The sequence below is a fragment of the Geotrypetes seraphini genome, chromosome 1, assembly GCF_902459505.1.
Source record: "Geotrypetes seraphini chromosome 1, aGeoSer1.1, whole genome shotgun sequence".
Classification (NCBI taxonomy): Eukaryota; Metazoa; Chordata; class Amphibia; order Gymnophiona; family Dermophiidae; genus Geotrypetes; species Geotrypetes seraphini.
The window spans coordinates 493,701,153-493,716,416 of record NC_047084.1 but is presented as its reverse complement, the minus strand read 5'-3'; the positions used below and the strand labels follow the sequence as shown (position 1 = coordinate 493,716,416).

The following is a 15,264-nucleotide window of genomic DNA, read 5'->3' as shown; positions in this document are numbered from 1 at the left end:
AATAGACTTTGAAAACGCCTCGACTCTAGGCAATGGATGAGAGACCCTTGAAGGTAATGGTGCTCCTTAATTGTATATAGTTGTTAACAAGGTAAGGTGAAAAGCAACCTCTGATGAGGCCTTGGTAGTCAAACACCTTTATTTAATGTGTCTTACCTGGGCATCACCAAAAAAGGACCTTAAACATCCTTAGCATGATCACGTACCACAAGAGACATCAATTCAACACAATCACCCCTACTATTCTCAAGTTTGTCCCAGATCTGGAAATACACCCACCAAAAAGGGTTGTCTGAAATGAAAGTCAGGCTCAGAAGAGTCTGACTAGTTACATCCATAGCATTTTAGCCTAATGTATTGGGGGGATGGAGGAGAGCAAACTTACCAAGTGTCTTCAAAAGATGGCAAGAGATTAAATCTTAAGCCCCACTATTCCCCAGCCAGGAATGGGGCCCGGGACTCTGCAGAAGATGCTGCCCCTGAGTCCTGCCATTGAAAGTGTTCAGCCAATCAGTAGAATGGTATGATTCAGCGCGGCTGCGATGAAACGTCCCATGAAGAAGTGACCATGATGAATTGTCCCATTCCGAGGACCATCAGCCAGTCAGGTTTTCAGGATATTAAAAATGAATAAGCATGGGAGATACGTATGCTTATAAGGCTTTCTTCGGTGCAATTTATACCATTACTTGTGAAATTATAAACAAATTTTCTGTATTACCAATATTTTGCAAAATCTAGAAATACTAGACCCAGATTTTCACATAGTTGTTAATACTATAACACAACATACTTGGGCATCCTTGCATCGGTGACAACCATAGCTCTGCCAAAATCCACTTTCAAATCCATGGGTTCTAGAATGTGCTGTGAAGAACGTTTCATCTTACGAGCCTCTTTCCAGTTTTCATCTTAAAGATACAAAAAAGGAGAAATCTTTACTGTGTATATTATAAATGTCTCCTATCAATGAAATGGCTGCTGCTGCTGCTGTCAATGTAATGTAGAACTCCACACTATCTGATAAAAATTAACTAATGGCTTCTGCTACTGTAGATTCCCTTGTGCTTTGCGACACCAACACTACTTTCTACTGATCCAACTAAAGAGAAAAACATTCCTATATTGAGTAATTTCTCTGTTTCAAAGATTTACATGAACCAATTTTTTCTAAACCAGTTGGAAAACATTATTCCACAACAAAGACAATGTTCTTACAAAGCAGACCATGGATTAGCACATGGAGCTGTGCAACTCCGTGCTCCCATGTGAACTCACTTGATACTGCTGATTGCAAACTGCAAGCTGCCTGGAGCACAGATCTTGCAATCAGTTTATCACTAACAGCTATCGCTTTCAATATATCTAGGACTAAAATTATTAATTTAAAAAACTGCATTTAATCAATATTACAGTATTAAATAAAGGAGTAAATGAAAATTTCAATCAGCCAGTACTATATTGAAGGACAATGTCGGAAGAGTAGGAGCAACTGAAGATGGTACCAGCTGCCAAACTAGCATATGGTCAAAGATGCACAAGCACATTTTCAATAAGGGCAAGCTATCAAAGAAAAAAAAGCCTTCTTACCTGTTTTCTGTAGATAGAGAATTAATCACGTACACAGGTGAAGCCAACATCGGATATTGCTGAGATAAAACAGATCTCTCAAAGCTCAGATTTAGTATAAAGTTCTGAGTATGCAAAGCCCTTCCCATGTATAGAGGCATTCTCAGACCCCTTGTTTAACTCCAAAGCTAAACAAGTAATACAACTCTCAGGAAGGTGGGAAGGATTGTACGACTGATTAATCCTGCTAAGTAAAACACCTATTACATATGAACAAGCAGAATGAACAGTCAGGTGAAATGTTTACAGAGATTAGGGAAGCTGGCAAATTGGGCAACAGTATAATAATGGGTGATATGGTTATTAGACAGAAAACAGAGGGTAGGGTTAAATGGCCTTTTTTTTTTTAAATTAAAGTTTATTGAACCAAGTTTTGCAAATACAGAAAATCCTAGGGCCAAAATAGTCCATTCTCTCAATTCTTGTGTTATCGAAGAATTTGTTCCTCAAGAGAGGACTTTAAAGAAAAATCAGTAACTCTTAAGGAGAAGTTTGAAAAAAGGGGATACCCAGGAACTTTGGTGAATGGTGCTGCAAAAAGAGCAATGTTTAATCATAGGAGTTTATTGTTACAGGAAAAACAAGTGGACAATGGTGAGGAGATATTGCCTTGTATGGTGAAGTTTAATGTCCAAACTTCTAACGTATGTACGATGAAGAAACATAGTGCATCCGGCACTAAGGAAAACTACTGTGGTGTTTACCCATCAGTGAAACTCTAAGTTGAAAGATTTACGATGTCCAACTTCAGTGTGAACCAGAGAGGGATTGGCGAGGGAGGAGTTAGGAATGCATTGGAGTTGTGGACACTGCTCAGTATGCACTTTGATGTTAGAAGCTTCTGAATTTTTTGATGTATGGACTCTGAGAACATCCTGCTCTTCCAGTAATGTGATCTATGCACTGATATGTCCCTGTAAAATGTCATATATAGATGAGAACCTGACCGATTGGGAAAGGCGGGGTATAAATAAAGAAATACAAATTGAACATAGGCACTGTGTGTCAGTAGAAAAAGCAATGAAACCGCTAGTGGACCACTGTGAAGAGCAGGGTTATATGTTCTCCGAGTTTAAATGTGTGGTTCTTGAACAGATTAATGTGGGTGAACGGAGAGGAGATATTCAGAATAAATTGAGAAAAGAACAATGTTGGATTTTTACTTTACAAACCTTGTTACTGAGGGGTTTAAATCTCTCAATTGAATGGAAGGCGTTTCTGTGATTGACTGCCTCTTTCCTGGATTGACTGAAAGTATTTACCTGAGGATGACGTCATTTTGATGAGACTGTAAAAGAAGGCATATTGAGTAGCTGTGTGAGTGTGCAGTTCTTTGTATTTTTCCCCTGAAGACGCTTAGAGTGAAAAGGTGTTCGCCTGTTGGGATTTCAGTGTGGGATGTGTTGCTGAAGGCAGCTGGCGTTTGTGGATGGTGATCGGAGTAGCAGGGGTGTTCCCTTGATGTTCTATGGAGGAGCGATAACAGAGATCATCAGAGTGGAGTGGTGTTTCTGCCGAGAATGGCATTGACCAGCTAAGTTTTCTTCTTTTTTGGGGGGGGGGGCAGGGGGGTGTTCAGATTTTTTTTTTTTTTACTGTTTTGGATTTTTTATTTTGAGTGTCTTTTTGGTTTCTGGAAAGCCTAATAAACGGAACTTTACAATAACTGAATTGAACTGAACTTTATTGATCTGTGCTTGGGTTTATGCCATGGACCTGGGGAAAGACTTGTCTCTTTTTTGTTGAACTTTGGTTTTCTCCTAAGCTTGAAAAGAGCGCCTGCTATGGAGTTATACAATCTGTTTGATTTATAAACTTTTCCCATGCAATTTGACATTATAGAGATTTGATTTTGCACCAGTATTAGTATTTCCAAAAGTTCATGGAGATTCACTGTTGACAAAATTGGCAATGTGCAGAATTTTTTTCTGACCTGTGATTAGCGTGTGCCCTCTTGACTAATTGGCTGTGGCTTGAATTGACGGATGTACTGTGTGAACTGAGGTCTTTTTTTCTCCACATTATTGAGGTTAGATAGCAGTGTTGTCCCTGTGTCTTTTGACGGGAGTAATGGTGATTGATTGGTTGGTTAACTCCCTAGGGCCCCCATATTAGGAAGACACTAACCCACAGCAGACGTCCCTTCTACTTCAGGAAATAGAGGCTCTGCTTCAACTAAATGTCATAGAGGTAGTATCCCATTCTCAGAAAAGTTAGGGGTTCTACTCCAGGTATTTTTTCATTCCAAAGACAACAGGAGGTCTACCTCCAATTCTCGACCTCCAAGGCCTAAACAAATTCCTAGTCAAAGAAAAGTTTTGAACGCTATTGCTAGGAATTTTATATCCACTATTAGATCAAAACAGTGGGCTATGCTCTCTTTCTAAAAGAGGCTTATACCTATATACCGATTCATCCTGCTCACAGAAAATTTATGCGGTTTCGGACAGCCCATCAACATTTTCAATACAAAGTTCTTCCTTTCAGCCTGGCCTCCTCTCCAAGAATGTTCACCAAGTGCCTGGTGGTAGTGGCAGCAGTTTTAAAGAGATCAAGGTTTTCCCTAGCTCGATGATTGGTTCATAAGACGCCTCTTCTTAGCAACACAGTCAACAATCTTGTTTCTTCAGCAGTTAGGGTTAAAAGTCAACTTTTCAAAATCTCAACTTCAACCCTCTCGAACTCTACAATTCATAAGGGTCCTGTTTGACACGATTCAACTCAGGGTGTTCCTACCTCAGCAAAGACAAGACAATTTACTTCAACTTTGCAATCAAGTCTATCCTCTTCTGTCCGTCTCAGCCAGACAAATGATGAAACTATTAGGTCACTTGACATCTACAGTCCACATTACACCCTTCATGAGACTTCATCTCAGGATAGCTCAGTAGTCCCTGGCATCTCAATGGTCTCAAGCTCTGGTCCCTTTCTCATAGAACATTAGTCACATCATCACTTTGTCAATCTCTTCAGTGGTGGATGAATTCCTCAAATCTTTCCAAACGGCTGCTGTTTCAAATGCCTCCACATCAGAAAGTTCTGACCATACTTGTCCAAGTATGCTTGGGGAGCTCACCTAGACGGTCTTCACACATAAGGTCACTGGTCTGCTCAAGAACAGAAGCTCCACATAAACCTCTTAGAACTCAGAGCAATTCGGAATGCTCTGAAGACTTTTCAACACATTACACACAATCAAGTCCTCCTAGTAAGCCCGGACAATCAAATTCTGATGTATTACATAAACAAGCAAGGAGGTACGGGCTCTCTGGCTATCTGTCAAAAGGCCAAGAAGATTTGGAACTGGGCAATTACTCAAAACATATTTCTGAGAGCTGTCTATATTCAAGGAGCACAAATCCTCTTGCCGACAAACTCAGCAGATTTCTTCGGCCACATGAGTGGACACTCATCTCCACGGTCTTATGTCAGATATTCTCTCTTTGGGGGACTCCTCACCTTTTACATATTTTGTATGGTAAAGGTGTAACTCGCCCCTGGATAAGGGTGGGGGATAAATAAATAAACATCTATTTGTATCCCCCCACAATCACAAACTGCCTCAATTCTGTTCCAGATAATACTCTTCTCATCGTCTAGAGACAAATGCCTTTCTCCTGGATTGGACCAACAAATTCCTTTTTGCATTTCCACCAAATTCTCTTATTCTCAAGACACTAGTCAAGCAAGAATTGGCCACCATGATCCTTCTAGCCCAATGGTGGCCCAGACAACTGGGCCCTTCTATTTCAACTCAATGTCAAAGATCCAATAACTCTGCAGATCTTTCCATTACTTCTCATGCAGAGTCAAGGGTCTCTTTTACATCCCAATCTACAGTCGTTGTACCTGACAACTTGATACCTCTCAGCATTACCTCGGCAAATAATGATTTTTCTGATCATGGCAGAATCATTTTAAATGCATCCAGCGGCTGAAGAAACCTGTTCTTGCGGCAGGGTTAGCAGCGGAGCAGGAGCGTGGAAAGCTCCCTCCTGCCCAGGGATTCCAGCGGCAGAGGAGGTGGGACAGACAGACGGATGAACAGGGCAGGGAGGGGGGACATGGTGGAAAGCCTGGGAGGGAAGGGGGCTTTGAGCACTGCCTGGCAGGGAGGGGGCTGGGTGCAGAGTCTGACAGGGGAGGGGACACTGTACATTCACAGAAGTATTTTTTTCTTACAAACTTATAAAAGGGATGTATCTTATACTCCAATGTGTCCTATACGCCGGCAAATATGGTAATTTATTTAACAATGTTTTGGTTTATGGTTACTTACTTTGCTTGCTGAAAAGTAATTGCATACTACTGAGCTGTACATCAAAATTGTCATAAGCTCTTGCCATAATTTCTTCAATACTGCTAAGGCCCACTTTGAGTTGAGGCAGGTGTGACCGATTTTTGCTCATCATCTTTATAGGCAATAGAAAATAAAGATAATTTTTATGTAATTCTGAAAATGTCAAAATTAAGGTATTAACAATTCATGATTGAAAATAAGTAATTTAATAAGGAAAAGCATATGTTTACCCAATATTTCATGACAATCCATTTAAAAAAAAAAATAAATAAAACTGTACCTATCATTTTTTTACACCAAGAATATGATTCGAATTTGGAAAAATACCATGACAAAAAGTAGGAAGGGAAAAACTGTACTGTAGAAGGTCCTGTTCATCATAATATGTTTATTGTTTATTGGAAGCTTCTGTACTGCTACTAATGACTGGGGAGTCAATTCAGAGCGGTTTGCATGAGCTTCAGTAATGGTGTTACAATATATTGTGTATACGCAAGTGAAATTAATATTGAGAGCAATTTTCAAATCTGCCCACACAGATATAGTCTTTGGGTACTTTTAATTATAGGTTTTGCATAGGTTTTCTCCGAGTACGAACATACGCTCCCTTTGAAAACTGCCCCAGAAAATCTTCCTCCAGAATTCTGTAGGTATTTTTCTCCCATATAAAATAATGTGCATAAATGTAAACATGAGTAATTTATACTTATTGCCTTCCCCAGACCACTGGTATTTTAGCAAGATAAAGTTATATACACTGTTGACCCTGGCACCCTATTACATAGGTGGGGAACTGAGAAATTTTCAACTGGTCAGTTTACCCAGGTAAAGTCAGTAGTTACTAGAGTAAATGCTTCTGAAAATTGCCCTCTTTATATTGCAGTTCTGAATGCTAAATGAATCATTTGACAAAGAAAGTAGACAGACTAAAGAATCCATATTAGATAAACATCTACCTTCAGATTACCAAGATCCAGGATAAGCAGACTTGATGCAGAAACATAAAAGCCAGTTTGTGGGACAATAATATACGAAGCCATTAAGTTAATTTTTAAATCAAGAATCTTCTGTTTTTCAATAATATACAACAGCCCTAAAAAAAGAAGAAAAACAGATAAAAATCAAAGACAAATATTACTAAATTTCAATTTATAATTTAAAATAAAATGGAGCTGATTTGATCAGGGTATTTTAAAAGCACTGGGCTAGTTCAGCTTTTAACTGATGATAGTGGAGTGCCTTGGTAATAGTTATTGTAACAATCAAATCCAACATTATTATTGGAAATTTATAAATAAAACTATCATGGTAGTACTTATTTTTGTAAAGGAACAAAACTAAGAAAATGAGTTAGAATGAAATTAAAAGAAGCTGTAGTATGAAATGAATTTTTTTTTTTGTTTAAACACATTATTTTGGAGACTCAAGAAAAAGGTACTCCACAAGTTTAAAAAGGCTGCAAGACGGCTAAGCAGCTACTAGCATGAATAAATGGAAATAGAAACCAACAGTGTGCTTTAAAAATTAAAGGACAAATTCTTATTTCAAAAAAAACCCAGGAAAAAATTATGTTTAAAAATCATGTTTATTGGAAATGATGAACAAAACACAACAGTTGCAAAGAACACAGTATGTCCGACCACAACAACAAAGAAGTAATCAAGGCTACGTAAATAGGTACAGCCTCAGCATCAAATTTCAACATTCCCAGATTTTCTGTTATTTCCCAGTTCCATCCCCAACCACCCAAGAATCTCCCCCTCCCCCTTGCATGCTCCCAACATATACAACTGAATTGAAGGACCGCAGACTGAAATTAATGAAAGTTCAATACTCTGCTTTTAGCAACATGTGGCATAGAAATCCAAAATGGCTCCCAAGTCAGCTGAAACAATTGTCCTTTAGATGAAGTCAAGAAATGAACCTCTTGTCTTTCCAAGGTCAGTAGAGCTATCATATGGGTATGCCATATGCTCCATAAAAGTGCTTCTGATGCCTGTCAGGTAAGCAAACTTACTCTTCCCCACTGTTACCGCCTTGTGAAGGAATCTTTGGAATCCCTTGCGAACAGGCCATGTCCCACCAGGAGAGCCAAACAGGAAGAAAGGAGACTCTACAAATCCACAGTCCTTGTGTTGACGAATAAACGCCATTTAGGCCTGAATCACAGAGCAGTGCCAAAACATGTGGCCCAGAATCACCCAAGCCTTGTGTCACTTGGGGCAAGAGTTATCAGGTCTGTAGGAGACCAAATAAGCTTGGTGAGGCGACAGGCACAATAGAAATTTGTATTTTATTTCCCACAGAAGCGAGTCATCTGGAATTCCACAGGAATAGGTAGAATAAGATTGGAGAAGAGGCTCTGAGAGAACACACTGAAGATCCTCATACCAGGTTTCTATCAGCAGCTGATAGGAAAGCTGCCTGGCAGATAGCTGCACAGTGGCATCGAAGGGGTACTTTGCCAAAGGAACTGAGGGAGTAAAAGGATGATAAACAATCTTGCTTCTCCTTAGTCAAATGTGCTGATAACAGTGAGCTTAGATAGTGATGCAGCTGGTGATAGGCAAAGATGTCCTTATCACCGAGCCAAAATTCTTGTTGCAGATCCAAGAAAGATTTGAGAGTTTCCTCAGGTGTCAAAATATGGCAGAGATAATGAATACCTCTGTGCTCCCAGTCCAAGAAGCTCTTATTGTACATACCAGGCAAAAAATCCAGGTTGTCCCTTATTGGGAGGCATGGAGTTATATTCGGGGACAAGTTCAAATAGTGGCAAGTCTACCACCATGTATTGCATAGGGGGCGCATCAAAATACAGTCTTTGAAACACACTGGTTGTTGAGCTGGGGATGCATGCAATATCTCACTAAAATGCAATGTGGAGTGCAACTACGTCTCCACCTCAATGAGAGAGAACATAGCAGAATTACGATACCAATCATTAATATGTCTCATATGGCTAGCTAACATCAAGTGTCTAACATTCATAAACCAAGCCTCCCTTTTCCTCTTGGCAACATCGATTTAAATACAGTGAGTGTGGAGGGTTGTTTTTTTTTACCTTGCCACAAGAATTTCTGAATGATTCTATGCAAGTGAACTTCATCCTTGCAGTATAAGGTTACAGGTAACATTTGAAGTTTACATAACCACCCCAGAGCTATCATATTGTACAAATGAACTTGGCCTAAGAGTGAGATTAGAAGAGATTGCCACAAGGTCAAATTATGAGAGATGTTCTTTAGGAGGGGCAACATATTCACATGATGTAGCTCAGTGAGCGTGTCACCAGCCCACTCCAAAAGAAAACTACCCCACCAATTCTCTCAAACCTAGACCTACATGGGGAGAACCAATGACTTCTGGGCATTAATTTAAAAACCGGATAGGGTCACGTAGTTACAGGTCATTCCAAGTAGATTATCCAAGGAATATACAGGGGTTATAAGAGTGCAAAGAAGTTCATCAACAAAAGCCAACACCTTGAGCATCCGTCCCCAAACAATGACCCCATGAATGGAGTCGTCTGACCAGATCAGGCATAGAAGGGGTTCTAACACCAGCAAGAATAAAAGAGGAGAGAGCAGGCACCCCTGACGGGTGCCCACCTGTATGGGAAATGTCGGTGTAAAGGAGCCATTGACCAACAAGGCCTGTGGACTTGCATACAAAGCTTTCACTGCCTACAGATACCACCCAGATAGACCAACATATGCCAAAATGAAGAATAAGAACTGCCAATTCACCTTATCAAAGGTCTTTTCTGCATCTAGACTAACCAAGATGACCTGGACTTCACACTGCTGGCAACATTTCATCGCCAATAACAACTTTCTAATATTAAGGACCGAATGCCTCCCTTTAACAAACCCCGTCTGATCGTCATGGATTACTGAGGACAGGTACTGTGATAAACGGTCAGCCAAGATTTTCGAGACAATCTTCAGGTCTTCATTTATTAAAGAGATGGGCCTAAAAGCCGCCGGGGTGTCTGAACGGGTATCAGGCTTAGGAAGTAGGCCAATTTAGGTCTCATTAGTATGTAAGGGAAAAGAGCCCAAGGATATACATACCTCATAATAAGCCAATAAAGGTATTGCAATATCTTGTAGAATTCATTGGAGAAGCCGTCTGGCCTGGCCGCAGAACCGCGCTTAGAGCTCCCAGAGCAGAGAGCAACTCCTTCAGTTGAATGGGGCAATCCAAGGACTGCAATGCCTGGGGGGAGAACTGAGGCAACCCCAAACCCTGCAAATAAGATTCTATGGCATCTGTGTCAGTTGGATTCCCAGATTTATAAATCTGGATAAAGTATGAATAGAAGTGCTTAGAAATCTTAGAAGTGTCTATGTGAGAAACTCCTTGAGCATCCTTCATGCAGGAAATATAATGCAAGCCACCCCTCTGCTTCACTAGACAAGCTAACAGCTTCCCAGCTCTATTGCCATGCTTATACAGAGATTATATTTATGGTATATAAGCATGCATCGAGTCTTTTCATGCAATAGAGTTTGTAAAACTACTGTTGTGGAATGCCAGTTATCAAGATCTTGTGGTAAATGAGAACGAACATAGCATCTCCGGGCCCTATACAGTTCATAAGAACATAAGAATTGCCATACCGAAGGTCCATCAAGCTCAGTATCCTGTTTCCAACAGTGGCCATCCCAGGTCCTAGCTAGATCCCAAGTAGGAAAACAGATTTTATGCTGCTTATCAAATTATGATGAAATCCTCATCCCTATCCCCTGCATGTACACCAACATGAGATCAGTGGTAAATAAACTATTCCTCCTAAATGAGCTAATCGCAACAAATGGCCTAGCGCTGTCATTCATCACAGAAACATGGCTAAAAGAACCAAATAGTCCTGAACTTCCCCACCTTTGCCTGCAAGGATACAACATTCACCAGTTTCCTACGAAACACAAGGGAGGAGGAGGCCTAGCAATAATCTATAAAAACATATACACCATCGTAGAGTAGAGAATGGGAACATGGGGACAAACTTTTTCCCGTTTTCCTGTCCCATTCCTGCAAGCTCCTTCCTCATCCGCACAAGCCTCAAACATTTTAAAATTGTAAGTGTTTGAGGCTTAGTTAAGACAAAGCTTACAGGAATGGGTAGGGAAAGGGACAGCAACAGTGACAAAACTTACGGTGACGGGACGGGGAAATTGAGTTCCCGCGGGGATGGAGACAAATTTGTCCCCCTGTGTCATTCTCTATCACAGAGACTGATTCCACCAACCACCCAGATCTGGAATACATAGCATGCAAATTAAAGGACAAGCCCAACTCCATGTCGAATAGCATAGGAATCCTTCTGGTCTACAGACGACCACCAAACTCCCATCCAAACACAACCCAACCACCAAATTGATAGAAATAATATCAAGCCTAACTTGCCATCACACCAAATTGCTCATTCTCAAAGATATCAACCTGCCTCTTGAATCAGCCGCAAACGAAGATGCCATTCAACTCAAAATGCTGTTTGAAGAATGCCAAATCATCATGCCCTGAGGCCTCACACATGAAAAAGGTCACACCCTTGACTTACTCACATCTACCCCCTCTTATCTCGCCTCTGACATCAAATGGTCTCCAGTCCCCTGGTCAGACCAGTACCTCCTCAACTTCAATCTGACCTCACAACAGGAAACCTGAACAACAAAACTACCAGAGAAGAAAAATTAGTACATGGAAAAAACCAAATCTCTTCTGGAACAGAGTAACTGAATCCCTGACTTCCCCTCTCAGACTGCACAACTGCAATGCTAGTGAGTTGGGATAAAACCATAACTAATACCCTAGACACTCTTACCCTTCTTCATCCTCGCAAAATAAAAGAAAACCAAACCTCCCCCAGGTTTACCAAGACCCTAAGAACTGAAAAACAACAGTGCAGACGAGTAGAAAGAACATGGCGAAAGAGCAAATCTCCGGACCACAGAACACTGTAGAGAACAGTAATAAACAAATATAAATGCAACATCTCAGAGGCCAAGAAAAATTATGCCAACAAAATAGGAACTAAAACTCTAAACAATAAAAAATTATTTCACCTGGTACGACAATTAACAGCATCCCCGAAACAGATCACCACAAAACACCTCAACAAAGTTACTGCCCAAGATCTTGTGGATTTCTTCTGCAATAAAATCAAAACGGTTCAATCAGAAGTGGTCAAAATGACTACTACCCAAGCTATATCTCCCTGTAGATGCATGGAACAGTCTCCCAGAAGAGGTGGTGGAGATAGAGACTGTGTCTGAATTCAAAAGGGATAGGCACGTGGGATCTCTCGGAGAAAGAAAGAGATAATGGTTACTGCGGATGGGCAGACAAGATGGGCCATTTGGCCTTTACCTGCCATCATGTTTCTATGTACTCCTAAGCAACCCTTGGAACCTAGTAATGCAGACCAAACATGGACCTCTTTCACCACACTATCAATCTCAGACACAACAAATGTAATATCCAAATTTATCCACTCACTGCAGCCCCTGGACAAATGCCCCTCTTACCTTCTTCTCCTCAATGCCTAAAGAAATCATCACCTCAGTTACCAATCTCCTAAATAACATGCATAATCAAGGCCAACTACCGGAAGAAATGGGAAAAATAGCATTCACTCCAATATCAAAATCTTCAAATGCAGATCTCTCCACCCCTGCAAACTCCAGGCCCATTGCTGGCATACCCATACATTACCAAACACCTATAAACCCATGTAAGCAGGCAACTCACAGAATATATTGAACAGCACTCTTGCATTCATCCCTCCCAATTCGGATTTCGACAGCAGCAGCACAGCACAGAACTCCTCATCTTCACCCTGATCACCAAAATCAAACAGCTACTAAGCACGGACAGACAGGAATTACTTCTGCAATTTGACATTTCTGCCACCTTTGACTCCATTGACCACCACCTTCTCCTAACGAAACTCAGAGATAGGAGTGGTGGATACAGTTTTAAACTGGTTTACCAACTTTCTTCAGAAAAGAGAATTGCCAAAAAGGACAGGGTCCTCTCCAACAGCTGGAAAGCCTTCTGTGGAGTTCTACAGGGCTCCCCGCTCTCCCCTATCCTATTTAATCTGTCGGAGACATCAAATTTGAGGATGAGGGCATTATGTCGTATGTGGATGACATTCTTCTCCTCATCCCAATCTCAAACAACCAAACTGACACTATCCAAAAAACAATTGAACCACAAATCTCCCACCTCTGGAAAAAAAAACCTCTTCACCATGAGACAACTAAGACTCAACAGGCCATTCTTTCATCAATACCATTTTACCTTAATCAGCTGGATTACTGCAATTCTGTCTATATGGGAATCAACGCCACCCTTGTCCACAAAATGCAACTCATTCAAAACACAGCAATAAGACTCATATTCAAATTAAAAAGATACAACTCTGTGTCCACTTACCTCAAAGAACTTCACTGGCTACACATCCCTGCCTGAATAAAATTCAAATCATCATGCATCATACAGCGCATACTCTACGAAAACGCAGCTGCTTCACTTATTCAACTATTCTCCATGGCTTGGTCCACTTCTCATCGAAATCTTAATAGGATACAACTGAACCGCCCCAAAACAAAAAATCTCAAGTACAAGAAATTTTCAACTCCATGTTCACTTTCCTGAGAGTAAAAAATTGGAACGACCTCACAGAAACTGTCAGAATAGAATCAAACTACAACACACTTTAGAAGACACTGAAAATGCTCCTTTTTGATACCAGACCCCCTACATGGACCTAAGCCCGTCCCCTACTTCCTCTACCACGCTGCTTCTCTCCATCTATTAAAGATCTCAACATGTTCATCTCCTCCTCCACTCAGATCATAAATTCTTGATTTAAGTAATAGCTCCCCTCTTAGAAATGGTTCCCTATTATTATGAATCTTCAATTTTGTAGTGTCTAAGCTTTGTTCCTCTTCTCTCTAACTTTTCTAACTGTAAGTTGCCTTGAGCTTAATTAGGTATTGTGTGACACACAAATACCAGATTAGATTAGAATAAGCAGTGGATTCCCCAAGCTATCTCAATAATGGCCTATGAACTTCACTTTTAGGAAATTATTCAAACCTTTTTTTTAAACCCTGCTAAGTATACCTTGGAACAAATGCTTGTTACGGGCACTTACATATGCTATAATGGCTCTCCGGAGGACAGCCTTGGTGGACTGCTAGAACAACTCAGCATCTGAGGCATGGGCGCTATTGTTTGACTTAAAAGTCTTCCCACAACTGCAATCAGATATAGAAGTGCAAAGCCCTTATAGCAGCCTAATACAGCTCAAATATGATGGAGCCACACAGGCCACCAATAAGGATAAATTAGGCTTTTGAATTTGCTACAGTCTAAAAAGATATCCATATTCTGAGCTTCAATTTATTTTATTTCAAATCCTGCCATTACAACAGGGCACTCAAACAAATTTGACTGCTGCAAGTTCCCGTTGTAGTCTCACAGGACCATGGGAACTCAGAGCAGCCATTTTTGTTCACGGCTCAACATGGGCCAGGAGCATAGGAAGATCGCTGCTACCATGCTTCACCTGTAGACCAACAGACTTTAAAAAGTAAGTGGAGAGGTGTGGGAGGGAGGTAGGAGTGGGTCAGGGTCGGCCTTAAAGTTATTCACGATATTTCCTTATTCACGGGCTGGCTTTGTACCTAACCCCCACAAATATGGATGAAGGAGTGTACATACTCCACAAAATTTTATATAATCACTGTTTTCCACAAGTTTTACATACTAAAATACTTTATTTAAAAAAAACTATACCCTGTAATTCTACAGGTGGTGATAACCCTTCTAAAAATAAAACATGATTTCATACTTTTATTATAAAAACTCCCATCTTCTATTTTGTTCTATAGCAAATTTGCTTCAGTGGCCAACAAGCAGTTAGAATCATATAGTAACAAAATTGCACATGTATTACCGTATATACTCGAATATAAGTCGAGACCCCCATTTTTCCCCCCCAAAAGGAGGAAATATAAGACAAGTCCCACGAGAACTTGTGGCAGCCATTCAGTGAGTGGCGCAGGGCCAGGCGGCAGCTTGAGAAGCTGGCTTTTGTGTGCTGGTGCGCCACTGGCCATGAGATCGTAGGGCGAGAAGGAGGGGCGCAGCGCAGGGCAGGAGCGCAGAAAGTTCGTTCCTGCCCATACACTGCAGGACCACCAGGGATGCGAGAAGAGGTACGCCCTTGGGGGGGGAGGGTAAGGTTAAAAAATTGTTTGTATCGGCCAGAACGGGAGGGATCCCTCCTGTCCCGGCCTACCAGAGGCTGCATCAAG

General features: G+C 40.9%; 1 protein-coding gene across 3 annotated transcripts in view; it reads right to left on the bottom strand.

The window, feature by feature from the left end:
- Positions 1 to 15,264, bottom strand: part of VPS13A (vacuolar protein sorting 13 homolog A) — a 489,236-nt gene that overhangs the window by 351,996 nt on the left and 121,976 nt on the right. For all 3 annotated transcript variants that reach the window (XM_033927056.1, XM_033927035.1, XM_033927045.1), the window contains exons 20-22: positions 6,886 to 7,022; positions 5,909 to 6,041; positions 794 to 911 (exon numbers count right to left, since the gene is read on the bottom strand). In XM_033927056.1, the coding sequence (XP_033782947.1) occupies positions 794 to 911; positions 5,909 to 6,041; positions 6,886 to 7,022 (388 nt within the window). The remainder of the gene's footprint in view (positions 1 to 793; positions 912 to 5,908; positions 6,042 to 6,885; positions 7,023 to 15,264) is intronic.